A 14,707-nucleotide genomic window follows, 5' to 3' on the forward strand; every position below is an offset into this window, starting at 1 on the left:
TATAGGTCCACGGCCAAAATGTCCATATACACATTTACAGGAAACTTAGAGGGTTCCATATCTGAATAACATTTAGTAAAATGTGACGACAGCTGCAGGAAGCTCTCTTTTATTTTGTTGGGGTCAAAATAAAGCTTATTTTGGGGTACTCTGTCCTGATAGTGTTGTGGCCAAACGGTGGTGATTTAACATGATCTTTAATAGAACATCAAGATATACTCTTGCTGCAGTCCAAGAAAAACCTAATAGGTCTGCCAGCCGGGGTCTAATGAACAGAAGGAAATAAGAGAATCGGAGGGGAAGAGGACAATATAGTCCTAAATGAATGAAATGGCCTTGTACCACCTGCTAAGCATCGATCAGTAGCCAAAGGGACTAATTGATAATGCATTATTAGCTGCTACCCCATAATGGGACTTGCATTTCATCCTGTCCTTGATTGTAGGACTGAGGGGGGAAGGATTTGGCCATGAAGCACAGAAAAACAGATGGCAAGGTGAATTGTTCCCGTGACACATCTGCCAACGTGTTCTATTAGGCTTTGCAGGCAGGTCAGCGCAGTGTCTGCATCCATGTGTGTACACGTGCGTGTGTGTGTGTGTGTGTGTGTGTGGGAATAGACCTTTTTGAAAGCAAAGCCACAGACCTAAGAGTGAGAAGGGAGCCAAAGTGAATTTAATTGAAGCCTGTGTTTGTCTGGCCTTGAGACAACTGCAAGTGTGTTTGCAGCTGTGAGACAAAAAGTGAGGCAGGCAGAATCAAACACAAACCAGCTGTACTGATTGATCTCAGCGGTAGATTTAAAGGCGGCACCTCTAGGTGTCTCCAATTTTATGTAAGTCATAATTCTGTTTGGAAACGTGGCACGCATAGGGTCTGTTCGTCTGAAGTTGGACTTGACATGAAGGAATAATGAACTTCAAAATTAACCGCAATTTTAGGAACAAAAGTGGGGGAAAAAAAAAAAAAAAAAAAGATAATTACCATTTGTCAAACAACAGCACTGCCATTCCAATCTCCCACACGCAGCCTTTGTCCTCCCACCAAAATGTATGCGGCATCAGACAAGCGCATTGGTTTCTCTGAAGCAATTTTCATATTTGTCAGTCTCACAAAAGCTGTGCCCCCGCTGGAAGTTGAATACATTCTTTAGTCTTTCTTTCACAGCAGTTAATTTATTTACCATGTCTGGTAAAGACAGACACGTTATCAATATAGTCCTTCACACCTGTATTTGTTGTTTGTGCAGTGGGCTACTTTCAGAGATATGTGCAGCAGAAGCCTTTCAAAATCTGTGAATTCATCTTATTCAAATTGGTAATAGATTGCTATGTCAGTCTGCTGCGCAGGTTTCAGTATTTTAACTTTGCAGTAGGAATGATTAGAGCATGCTCAAGTAAAGTGCATTATAAGGAAAAATAAAAATAAATAAATCCAAAGCCCTGCAGATGTCAGCGTACCTTTCTGAAAAGTGGCTGGGTACTCAGAGGAACATTGAAATATTTGCTTGGATCTCTTTAAATGCAGTTCTAAGCGTCGTTGCCCGAACCATGACATCTGGATAAAATGAGGTCTGTATGCTGCGATGAAATGCAGCACATGCATTACTCAGGCCACTTGTACTGCCCTTGTGCCGAGCAAATAGGGCCCAAAGTTGTAAATGTGGTTGAATTTCACAATGTGCCTCGAAAAATTTAACATTTTGGCATGGTGGGACTCAAAAAGGAGCGGAGAAGAGCCAATCAGCTTCTTCCTAGCCTTGTTATTTCTGATAGCGCGCAATGAACTTTTTGATATTTTTCTCATTGTACATTCTTTTTACGGAAATGTAATTTTATCTCAGCTTACCGCAGAAATGAAAGACACGAGTGTTGTGCTGACAGAGAATCAGACAGAGTGGGAGTTTGTGATGTCAATCAACACCTGCTCTGCTCAGATTCGTTTAAAAATAGTGGATCGGGGAGGTGTCATGAGGGAGCTGACAGATAAATAGTCCGTGGAGATTTTTGATAGACAGAGCAACTCAGCAGCTGACAGTTAGTGCTCGGTGTATTTAGCCCCAAGTAGACTTCCAGTATAGGTATTTTGCACAGTCCTCCAACAAACACCAACTCGCCATTCTCCTCCTTTTAAACTAGAAGCTGCAGGGTGTCCTGGGTGCGGGATGGCAGTGGTGAAGTGAAAGGACTGTTTTATCCACGGAAAGAAGAAGAATAGCTTCAATTTTCTCAAGAAGCGCTGTGTAAAATATGGAAAGGGAAACGGAACACTTCTGTGCAAGTGCCACAAATAAGAGGTTTCATGCAAGTTGGATGGAGCTTTTCTAACCACTGGAACCTAAATCTGTACAGTCTGTATTTTACTCTCAGAATGTGCTTCACTGTCTGAGCACTTTCAGCCTGCTGCTCATTGGGTCAAATGGGTGACAGAGCGAAAAACAGGCAGGCAAATGAGTTTCGCCTCACGTTTTGATGAGTCAGAGGCCAAGTCAGGGATCAGCAGGTTCCTGCTTACCTGCTAGCATGGCATTGGTTGGCCACTGTTCAACCTCGAACACACGAAGAAGAAAATTCTGAGGCACCGCCACACACGGATTGGAGCAACCTTTTCATCAGAGAGGGTGTTCAATGAGGCATGTTGACAACAACAGGAGGCACAGTTCTGGTCTGGGGGCCATCAGAAAACAGACCTTGAGGATTGTATGCCATTCAAATTAATAATTCATTCATTCGTGTAGTTTCAGACCATGTGTTTGTTTTCTCAAGATGTTTGCTATTTTTCTGGTCCTCTGTCTTTCAAGAGGTCTCAGAGCAGCGTGTATTCAAAGGGGCAGACAAAGAGCAGAGACTTTCATTGGTGAATTTAAATTCCAGGAGATTTCCAAATAAGTTGGGGTTTTTTTTTAAGTTTGAATAAAAAGGAAAGTAAATAAATATGGGTTCGGGATGTGTTCCGCTGCATCCTTTCCTCCAGTTTAAGGGAAGAAAGAAAGTAGGGTTGCTTGGATAAAAGAATCAGGGTAAAGTTAAATCATTAATTGTTGAATCAGCAAATAATTGTTACATTAATGGTAATAAAACAAAGGTGTTAAATTAGTTGAAACCTCTCTTATGAGCTTGGCAAAGCTTTTGTTTTCATAATGTTCATTTTAAAATCCCTTCTTTCTGTTTTTCCCCTTTTTAAGAAATTTTATCATCTTTGCTGCATCTGTGCATATTAGTCCAACACAGACTCCTAACATCTGCTAATCATAGCAAACCAAGCTCAGGGGTCCACTCTGCACCGACTCCATTTCCCAGTTTTCAGCGTCAGGTTATTTATAAAGTCCACAATTCTCTATCTTGCATCTCTACTATCAATAATTAATACAGTCACATTTGAACAAAGAAATGAATATTTCAAGGCCCAATCCGTGTTCAGTCTGCAGCATTTCATCCTCTCATGCGTCACATTATAGCTGATTCTAGACTCAACAACATGGTCCATGTGAGAACGAGAGCCATGCAGACTCAGCATCACGTGGCCAATCGAGTCAAACAGATTACAGGTTTTACAGGTACAGTTGGAAAATGGAGCTTCCATGTCAATACCATACTAAGACTTTTTTCTACTCCCGCAAGTAAAATGTAGCTTTTAAAGCACAAGATATTGTATATATTATGTGAGATATTTTCATTGTTATAACTGTGTAAATTTCCCCTGTCATGTGAGCCCTTCCAGTATGTAATATGAGTTCTCTTAAAGAAACACTGCTGTGTCCTAATGTGGAGGCGTGAAGGCAAAACATGAGGGTACAACTTAGACGCACAACTGTTCTGTATCTGCATTACAGCACAGTGTTGTTAGCCTGATAGTGAAAGTCATTGTTTTTCATGCCTGCTCAGCCATGACATTACATATTGTTAACATATTATAATTTCCTAACAAGGTAAAGCAGCTCAGTCTGTGTAAGGAATGCTTCACTGGTGAAACTATATGAATTTTTTAACAAGAGGAAGAGCTTGAGTTAGAAGTGTAACTGATAGGTACCTGCTAAAATATTCACTCATTGTGTGCTCCCACCTGTTTTTCTCTTAATTCTCTAATTATTATTAGAAAACAGTTACATGTAGAAAAGTTTGGTGAAGAAAGGTTAAAGACAGACCCCTGCCTTCAGTATATTTAAATCAGATATAGCCATTTAATTGGTGCAAATTCAAACTATTAATTCAAACAATGTGTTTATGTGGTCCCCATAATGCTTAAGTAAATAAAATAAGTATTTCAAAAATGTGTAACATTTTGGTTGAGTTTTGTGGAAAGACTTTCATAGCCGGAGTGTTCCCTCAGGCTGTTTACTGAATGCTGCTTGTTGTTGGGCTCGATATTTACATTCACCCACACACCTTCATTGGATTATTAAAAACCTCTGCCTTCTAACTCAGACAACACTGCTGGCCAAAGGCCCAAGAGGGACCAACCAATCCTGAGGAGAGGAGGGGAAAGCCCTAATGCAATTTGTATGGTGCAGAGCACTCAGCAGCCAGATGGGAGCCAGGCTGACTTACCTGAAGCAGCTTTCCTTATTTTCTTCAGCACCCAAGGCCATGTCAGACAAGGGGGAGAGAAACATGTTAGCCCGAGCAAATTATCACGGCTTTCATGTGGCTAACGTTCTATCAGATCCTCCCACTCTGCAGAATGTAATGGAAGCAGAAGCAAAGTGCTCAAGGCCTTCACCTCTGATGTGTTCTCATTCGAGGTAGGACAAGGTGTGTGTGGGAGATAAAGGAGTAGGTCCCAGTCACTCCCAGCACGAACGCTGTGGCATCTAGAACATTCTGCTCTTGCCAATCACCAGGGTCAGGATATTGGATGGAGAGTAATTACAACGAGGGCGCTTTGATAAGGGCACAGTGGTAAATCACAGCACGGCCTTTCTGTCCATGTGTGTCTGTGTGTGTGTGCTATTAAGAAAAGGTTAGGCAAACTAATTATTGGCGCCCCTGTGTAAATAGCTAAAACCATTGCTTTAAATTAATATCCCTTTGACCCCATAAATTGTGACTTTCGTACGGTGGACAGCAAACTGGTGCAAATATGGGATATCCAAGTGGAAATTTGATTATCTCTTTTGTGATGTCTTTGCTCAGTGACATGAATAAGCTATTCTGAAGTTTAGTACATCAATTAATTATCACATTCCAAACCTGTGAACACCTGCACAACTAAAAACACAAGTTGTGTCTTCCTTTATATACACTGCACAGTGGTTTGTTGTGAGATCCTGTGTGCACTTAGCAAGGTGTTGTTTCACTGACAAATATGGGAGTGAAATTTCTTCCCAAGTGAAGAGTTCACTCACCTGGGGCATTCAAAGTGTGTGCGTCATTATTCCTTATTACTGCTGAGCCCAGAAAGGAGTTTCGCTCAAAATCTCATCTCCTCAGCTATCACTGTGCAGATCCATCTGAAGAAACTGGCTGGTAAAGGGACCTAAATCTCCTGTCCCTTTTGTGAAAGAAGGATATCAAAGCAAGCATATTGCTCCCCAACTTTCATCAGCATTTCTTCTGCCCTAAACCATTTACGCTTCTCACTCGCTGTGAGGACTGCACCTAAGTCTCCTTGGAGTGGCATTGGGCTCAGCCTAGTCGGATTAATTGGAGAGCCACCTGCATGCCTGTTTGTCAGCCATGAATAATGTGTAACGACATTCAGAGCATCAACTGGGGCCTTGCAGCATGCATTCATTGTGGAAAATGGACAGCTCAATCAAAAGAAGCTCTTGAAAAGCTGGTCATAACCAGAGGCAGAGCCTTGACCCAGAACAATGTCCCTCTGACTTGAGTCTCAACCTCACCAACATCTCAGAGTGGGAGGCCTGACTGCTGTCAACTCAGGGATCCTTTTTTTGCCCCCCCCCCTCCCCATCTGGTCTCTTTTGCTGTTTAATAGAGTCATGCTTCATTCGGAAGGCCACCTCATCCTTGTTAGGAGACAGGCTCTTATGGCTCCCCCTGCCATTCCCAGTGCTCCACATCAGATGGTGCGGCCCACTCATCACCACATAACTTTGCATGGTAATAGGAGTGTGAAGACGTACGTCAGGAGCTGGCTAGTAACATGTTACATTTACTTAAGTTTTTACACTACTCGTAACAGTAGTTTTAATACCGCACGCTTTTTACTTTTAGTCAAGTAGATTTAAGAGGAAACACTACGACTACTTTTATTTTTGGCCATTTGTTTTATCAGAAAGTTTTTATCGCCAAAGACTCACATGACCGTGTTTCACCAATCAAACGTAGCTGGTGGCTACGTAGGATTCCAACATATGTTGGAATAAGTTGAGTTATGTGTTCTTTACTCAGCTCAAATATAAACACTAGCTGTGTCTGATAGCCAGGCAGTCGCATGGCAGCTTGGCGCCAGTTACACACACACAGGAGCATAGTGAGCACGCTGGAGCACAAACACAAGAGTGGATTTTAGCAGTGGCTGAGACAATGGCATGCAATTCGGATTTAGACGAGACAGAAGCCTCACCCACTTTTCACTATTTTCTATTTTAATTTTATTGTAATTACCTGAATATACTCCTGGTTTTTCAGTCACCGGTTTTGAAACCTGGCATGTTTGATTAGTTTGAGCATTATGCTGAGGTGTTCTTTACTAGGCTCTGGTCTCATAATTTTGTTATCAAAGACCATTACAGTCGGATGGAGGAGGATACTTTGAAAAAAGAATATTTTATTTCACGTGGCAAATGCATTAATTCATGTTTTCATCTATTAATATGTTATTTAAAAGAACAATAAATCGGCTGTTACTCAGCAAGTACTCAGTACTTGAGTAGTTTTCTAATTAAATACGTCTTGGAGAATTATTTGGATGACCACTTTTTACTTCTATTTGAGTCATATTTTTCTAAATGTACAGTACTCTTACTTGGGTAAATTTTTTGACTACTCTTTCCACCTCTGGTTATGCCCTTGGTTTAGTGTGACCTGGGGTTGACTTTGGGCTCTTTGCAAATGGGAAATCTTAGGGGGGGCTGGCAGTTATTTACCTGTTTTCAGAATACATTTAGAAAGCTGTTGAGTTCAAAAGTTGTTGGCAGTGGTGGGTGGTTTCTGACAACCTGTCCTGGTGTCAGCATTTCTTTCATGTAGGGCGGGGAAAATAATTGCTCCAAGAAAGACAGCATTGTTGGTCTCTTGAAAAGAGGCTCAGGACACTGCTGGTGCTGATGACGACACTGATGCCACGCAACACAAAGAAGAACCACGGGAGGAAATGAAACACTTAGAGTCGTCTTTTGACTGGTTGCCAGGATGTACAGACAGTGCATTCTTTAAAGCGCTCATCTATGATGTCTCCCCTCAACCATTGTGAACTCTCTCCCTTGAAATGGTGCATATCCCTGATGTAGTCACCCAACTCTAATCCTCCTATATCCACTGATGAATCCCAGCCCCACACATGGTAGGGATGCCGCCTAATTGAATTTCCTTGGTTACAATGAACACACAGTCAAGACCTCCAAGTTCCAGTCCTTGCCTTTGATAAGCAAATGACCCTATGGAATTGAGGTCACAGTCTGCAAAAACAAGAGCGAGAGAAAAATAAAGTCCCGCGCTCAGACAAGCCCAATATCGACTCACCCGGGATTGAGTCCGATGTTGTTTACCCCGTGTGTCTTGAGCCCTTGATGGCCCAGGGGGAAGATTCATCCTACGCCCTCCGCACACACATACAAACAAAACACTCACACAGAGAGAGAGATCTCTGCTCTTGTCCGTGTCACTGTTTGAGTGGAGAGCTTGTATAAATAATCTAGTTTTCCCACAGATTAGAAAGAAACATGCTACAGTAAATGTGAGTCCCTTTGTGTGTGTTTTTGTACCAGTGGATGTAGTAATAGCTTCTATTTTGCTCCATTGCCTGGAGACTTTGCAATGAGCTCCATCATACAATAGTGAGGTCAGTTAATTCATGATCTCAGCCGCTCTGCATCTCTTCCAGTCTCTTTTTTTTTATATAATTATTATTCCTTCAATTTTATTTGTTAAAACTCAGAAAGTCTTGAGGCAAAGCAATGTTTGCTTCACTGTCTCAGTGCGAGTCCCAGAGTCCACAGATTGGATGTTTTTATTGATGCTCCTTTTTAGATACAGGCTCTGTACCTTTCACAGATTTTTGATTAACTCATTTTCCAAATTATATTTAAGTTCCCGGGGCACCACATAGTGGTTAGCGCTGTTTCCCCACAGTAAGAAAGTCCCGGGTTCGGTACCCGGCCTGGGGCCTTTCTGTGTGGAGTTTTCTTGTTCTCCCTGTGCCTGCGTGGGATTCCTCCTGATACCCTGGTTTCCTCCCACCGTCCAAAGACATCATGTTTGGGTTAACTGGTGACTCCAAATTGTCCGCAGTGTAAGTGGTTGTTGGGCTCTGTCTGTCTCTGTGTGTTGGCCCTGTGATGGGGTTGTACCCCACCCTCACCCAGTGTGAGCTGGGATTGGCTCCAGCATCCCGCGATCTGGAAACAGAAAATCGACTAAAGATGAATGAATGAATAGTTAAGATCCCCTTTCAGTTTCAGTATGACTTAAAAATTTATATCTTGTGAAATATTGTCCGGCATTTAACGATTTGCAGCTTTTGGTTCCTTTGTTCTTTCTCACACCATTGCAGTGGTCTTGTCAAATTACTGAAGGTTGTAGGAACCATCTGCAAAAAGAAACCGAAAAAGGCTGGAAAGTACTGCCACCTCTCATGCATGTATTCCAGGTTAAGACCAAAATGAACCAACACAGACAGACGAGCTGGCTTAGTTGAATTTATCTTGAACTCCCACCACGTTGCTGAGTGAAAGGAACCTTGCAGGGAACAAACTTAATCAAGATTACTAAATACTTATTAATAATCTAACAGGCTATTAAGCACAACCTACTTATATTTCTTCTTTAAAAGTTTGAAGGATTTTAGCAAAGGCATCCTACCACTGAAACCGAAGCAACTAACTAAAATTGTGTTCACCGTCAGTTGGAAATCTTTAGTGAAACTCATTAAAAGCCTTGATTAGAAACCTGTGTTGTGATCATAGACTTCCTTTCATATCAAAGTCACACTTCCCTCACACGCTGTGTTCGGTATCCAATGATACTGCAGTGGCCACATGAAATACAAAGAAAATTCTGTTTAACGATATTTACCCAAGGACAGGTGTGGGTCTGTAGTTCAGCAGTGATGTGTGCGTCTCCAGCTGCAGCTGAGGGCCCGCTGAAGAGCAATAGCACAAACTCAACATGTACAACAGGTTGAATGTGTCATTTGTCAGAAAGTGGTTTGTGTGTAAAGTTGTATAATACTGTGTATTCTCTTTCTTTAACTATTTTATTTACTTTTCTTCTATACTATTCAATTTTGTACAGATTTTATCTGCTTTTTAACTTGATTACGCACTGTATTGTGGAAGTTGCTGCAATTCCATCATGCACCAAGTATGACGACAATAAAGGAAATTGTATTCTATTCTAAAGTAAATAAATAAATGCCCGAAAAACATAAGCTGACAATTGGTATTGGCATCAATATCACTCTTTGTGTGTGTGTGTGTGTGTGTGTGTGTGTGTGTGTGTGTGTGTGTGTGTGTGAGAGAAAATGTTCGTACATCCGTCTGTTTGTTGGTCCCTGATCATTTCCATACAGCAATACAAGGCTTGAAGATATATTATGGGTCCGTACAGACATTTACGTTGGTCCGCTTCACTTACTGAAACTGACCTCACCAGGGCTCCAGCTGTGAGCCCAGAATTCATAACACTTTGAATGCATACTCACCATTTTTGAATTTTTTTCACAGTCATTTCGATGGGGTTTGGGATATGAATTCATTTATAAATGGGCTGCAGATCAAACCAAGGGCTAAGGGAATCATGTCATGTCTTAATTTTCTTTTAACAGGAATGTTAAGTGCGCACTCAGTATCTTGCGGGAAAGCAAGTGTAAATTTCTTTTTTTTGCTCCTAACATCTTGGAGGCCTTTGAGCATGCTATTAGAAATCAATATGAATGTAATTGAGTCATAAGTGTGTCACTGCCCCATTTCCAGAAAGAGATGGCTTTCTATGAATCAATAATCTACTTTTATCAGTCATCCTTGAGTGATGCACGCAAAGTTTTGTTTTACTCGCAGCCACCCCAATGGAATTGGCTTTGGAAAACAACGGCAAATAGCTTCCTGTCCAATTATTATTAACTGCTCTAAAATTACAGTTTTTTTTTCCCCACAAAGCGATGAGATTATTTTGTCCTACTTATTAATTGGAGTGAAATTGGACAGGGTGACTCACAGCAGTGTTACTGGAAGGTGTCAGACACAGAAAGTAGGTAATTATGGAGACAGGAAGAGATAAGGAAACAGAATGCAATTACCCTGGCAAGCAGAGCTTCAAATTGCTCTTCTTAGGATTTCTCACCTCAGGTTGCTATTGTTCATGCTTAGCATCTCCATACTGATCTTTATTCTCTTTACCCTCTAGCTCAAAGACAGTGGAAGGTTTGCATTAATCAAATGAATCTCTAGTCTGAGTAGAGTCATGCTGAGTACTTGGAACATGGCATATTGCCTAATTTGAAATGTATGTATTCAAAAATGCTTTCCAAATGACATATGCATATGTAATATGCATATGTCATTGTTCTTTACATCCAAACCAGTAATGATTTCCCAGAATCTTGCTACATTTAACTTTCAGGTTTAAGGGCGTGCTTCAGTCAGTAGCATGCAAGCTACTGATGTTGGAGTCCTCATCAGTCAAGAGTTTAATTCTGAACACATGAAAACAAACAACAACAACACAAATTAAAAACAATTACATTAATAACAATTCTCCTCTCCTAAATCCATCCCTAATGCACATGTTATGAATTTACCTTAACCTGATTCCCTCTCTATGCTGAAACTGTCGTCTTACTTAGATGGTACATAATGTTACTCTGAGAATAACTGTGACTGTTGTCTGGATGGCAGAGGGAGGGAATTCAAGTGTTGTTCCCGTTGTGTAAGGTCCACTAACATGTTCTATACTTGTGTTTTATGGGGAACATCAAATGCTGCCATGGTGCTGATTTGAGGAAAGGAGGGTTTCTTCTGCTCCATTTGTTCATTCTCTGTAGTGCCCATTTTGTTACTTCAGCCATTCGTTTTAGCTTTTAGGTGCTCTCTCAGTCTGTGCCACACTTTCTTGCTTCAGACACACACACCTGATAGTAAAGCTGGACTGCAGAGAGAAAGAAAGACATCAAATGAAGGTGAGATCTTCAAATATCCAGGCTCGTGTTTGTAACTGAATCAACCTTTTTTGTTGTCATTTTTGGCTGAATTAATAAAGCCAATATTAATATACAAGTATCACTTTTTCTTCTTTTGGGAGGTGCTGTTGGTGAGACACACATGACAGTATGTCCGTGAAATCTCATGCACAGTGTTGTCAATCCTCTGAAAGCCGCAGGGATGGATTCAGAGAACATGGACCCCCATTTACTGTGATCACATGTAGCGAAATCTGGCTCTTTCACACTAATGTGTGGCGGAGGGATGGGTGCTTGCAGTGGCCCACCCTGCTGCGGGTAGGACCACTTTGCTCTTGTCCCTGACAGCTCATGTCACAGCTTGGTCAGTTTACACTGACGCAAGTCTCTGCAGTTTCCAAACACAGTTTGCCTGTAATTGTTAAAGAAAAAAAAAAAAAAAACAACTAATTTGTGCTTTGATGAATAACCAGCACAAGTGCTTTATGTAATTGCTGTATAGGTTTGATGGCCTGATAGGTGCCACTTAGTCAAGCTTCAGTCAGCTTCCGTCTGTGACTGGAAGTGATCATTGCAGACAGATCAAGTGTGTGAAGGGAGTGTGCGAGTGTCACAAAGTGCTTTTATGTAAATTGCAGTTGAAGAGTGGCTCTCATTTGAGAATTAAATATACAGCACTGTATATGCTGCTTGTCAGTCTTTGGGATGTGTCCTCTGTGGCTGTTAAAATCTCTGTCTTCGTCTGAAAGGTACAGCACCCTCTCTCCAAAAAAGCCCCAGGGAGAAAAGATTAGAGAGACAGAGAGAGAGGGAGAAAGAGATGGAAGGAAAACATTGCAGGCTAATCATCATCATAGAAATCATCAAAGAAAAGTAGGACATATGGTATGGACCAAGGTTATGGCTCAATATATAAAAAAACTTCTGGATAACAGGTCCCGCATGGGAGGTCAAAAGGAAACGAAATGAATGATTGCTTCTCAAATATAAAAAAAGACAAGCCCTCAACAGCACTATATTGTTGTCTATGGAAGAGTTGTCTTTGCTTTCCCACCGAAAAGTGAAAAAGCAATTTTTTTGCCCCATGTTCTTCAGCAGCTTCAGTTATATCAACAATGTTGTGGAAATGCTCCATAGATTGTACACCCTTCTCCTTCCCTGGATTTAATAATAGGAAAGCAGGTCGCATCAAGTATTTTTGTTTGTAGAGAGCTGGTGTAATTCTTCCATGTTCCTTGCAAACTGTTGCTGTTTTAGCGTCCTCAAAATTATACCAAGGATAGCTGTGAGGCTCTCTTCTCATTTTCCTCAGTTAACAAGCGCTCTGTTTATATATGATTATGGTTCTCTGCCTGTTTATTCTGCCTGGCTTTTTTAAATTACTTTGCTGGTTTAGTTCAAGGTACAAAATCCACTAAAGGATTCAGTTGAGCTCATTTGTTTTCTTCCCATTGAGGAATATTTACAGTCATTTCATTCCTCGCTGCTGTCAAATGAGCTGAAGGGGATAAGCCTGCACTCGTTCAGCTCCTCCTGTTCACCGGCTTGATGCTGTTTCCTGTTTGCTTTTTGCAGCGCTGCCCGTCATGCAGGTGACAATTGACATAACCAGACAGCAGGTGGAGAAGATCTTTGGTCTCGATGAGTACTGGTGTCAGTGTGTCGCCTGGAGCACCACCGGAACCCAGAAGAGTCAAAAGGCGTATATCAGGATTGCTTGTAAGTGCGTCTTAAAATGAATGCTGAGTCATTACAAAGGCGAAAAGGCTTAACAAGGTATTTAGATATTCCACAACAGTACATATTAAGAGGATATTAGCAAGATGACTTTTTTCCCAGTTTGGGTGGTTTGGGGGGGGGACTAAGTTTCATTTAACAATTAGCCTGGGGGCCATTATGATCTGATGCACCACAGTGTATTAGTGTGATTACAATTCAGTTAAATCTTCTTCCTGTGATGCTACTTATAATAAGAAAATATCAGGCCCTGACTGGGAAACAGTAATGCATCTGCTTGATGGCAGTCTGAACACTAAATTTGAGTATTCATGAGCATATTTTTCACTGGATACAGTATATCAGCAATGATCCCTATGAAAGTAACTGGAATAAAAACAGATTTGAAATTTATTGCTGTGCAGCAATCATAAATCTGTCTGGGGAACACAGACACATCCCTCGCTGCAGCCTTGAAAGCTTTATTAGAAGAAGCCATTTTACATTAGAGTATTTTAAAGCATTCTGTCTATTAATTCTCACATAAATATGCATTATTCCAGACAGAGCCGAACACAGCGCTGTCTCCCAACCACCACATGTTTTGAAAACATACATTCATTACCCAGGCTTGTTTGAGAGCTTAACGAAGTCAGTTAGATGTAAGATAAGGACACGCACAGGCGTCGATAACAATACACTCTCATCGGCTCACATTCAAGATATTCACGCACACACATCCACATTTGCATGGATTTGAGTCTTCCAGGACTGTTATAGCTCAAGACTCCTCCAATTCCATTGTATCAGCTTTAATTAAATGCTTGTCTTAAAGTTCCTCTCAATGTGATTGGTCAGGACAGGGTCAACACCTGTTTAAAGGAATTCACCGTTAGGGTCACAGCCGCACCCTCAGCTGCTTGCAACATAACACGTTGATTCTCTGCTAGTCAAAACCTGGGGTTGAATGCATCAACTTTGTGCCAGTCCGCTCGCCATCAGCAGCCTGTCCAGCTCATCAGATACAAATAGGCCTGAATTTGTTTTGCCCCACAAGAAATAACCAATACTAGTTTTACCTGTATAATTCAAATCCAGTGAATATGGACAAATATTTGGCAGAACTTGGTACCACAGTAAGAGTATTCAATGAGATGCAATGTGAAACCCCATGAAGGCAGGCAGGCTTGCAGGAGCTCTTGTTCAGGCGCCTCGGGGCTTTGTTTTCATGCGGCTGCTCCAAGCTCTTATACAGATGGAAGCTGGCGGATGTTGGAAAGAAGAGAATGGGTGGGTGGGGAGGAGTGAGGGCTAATGCAATTGCTTCTGCTTGTGACTGGGCCCCTCTGGCAGCAGACAAGCATCTCTGAACCAGCCAGACAGCCTGTAATAAGCAACATGGTTGCTGCCACCGATCCCCACGTGGCTCAGGGGCCAACTGGAGTGCAACATGCTCATGGGTGGACATTTCAAGAGTGGAAAATTTTGAAATATCACCAGGCCAAGTTTTGTGAATTGAAGAATCTCATTCTATCCTCACAAGCTCTTACGCATATCCTAATTGGTTGTGTTTCTTCCACCAGACCTGAGAAAGAACTTTGAGGAGGAGCCTCAGGGTAAAGAGGTGGCATTGGACCAGGAGGTGTTATTGCGCTGCCATCCCCCCGAGGGAGTGCCACAAGCTGAGGTGAGA

The 14,707-nt window shown here is 41.7% G+C and overlaps 1 protein-coding gene across 1 annotated transcript in view; it reads left to right on the top strand.

The window, feature by feature from the left end:
* unc5a (unc-5 netrin receptor A) overlaps nt 1-14,707 on the top strand; it is a 122,362-nt gene that overhangs the window by 67,840 nt on the left and 39,815 nt on the right. Inside the window, exons 3-4 of the mRNA XM_029512206.1 lie at nt 12,874-13,017; nt 14,598-14,701. Of these exons, the coding sequence (XP_029368066.1) occupies nt 12,874-13,017; nt 14,598-14,701 (248 nt within the window). The remainder of the gene's footprint in view (nt 1-12,873; nt 13,018-14,597; nt 14,702-14,707) is intronic.

Source organism: Echeneis naucrates, chromosome 10 (genome assembly GCF_900963305.1).
Source record: "Echeneis naucrates chromosome 10, fEcheNa1.1, whole genome shotgun sequence".
NCBI classification, from domain to species: Eukaryota; Metazoa; Chordata; class Actinopteri; order Carangiformes; family Echeneidae; genus Echeneis; species Echeneis naucrates.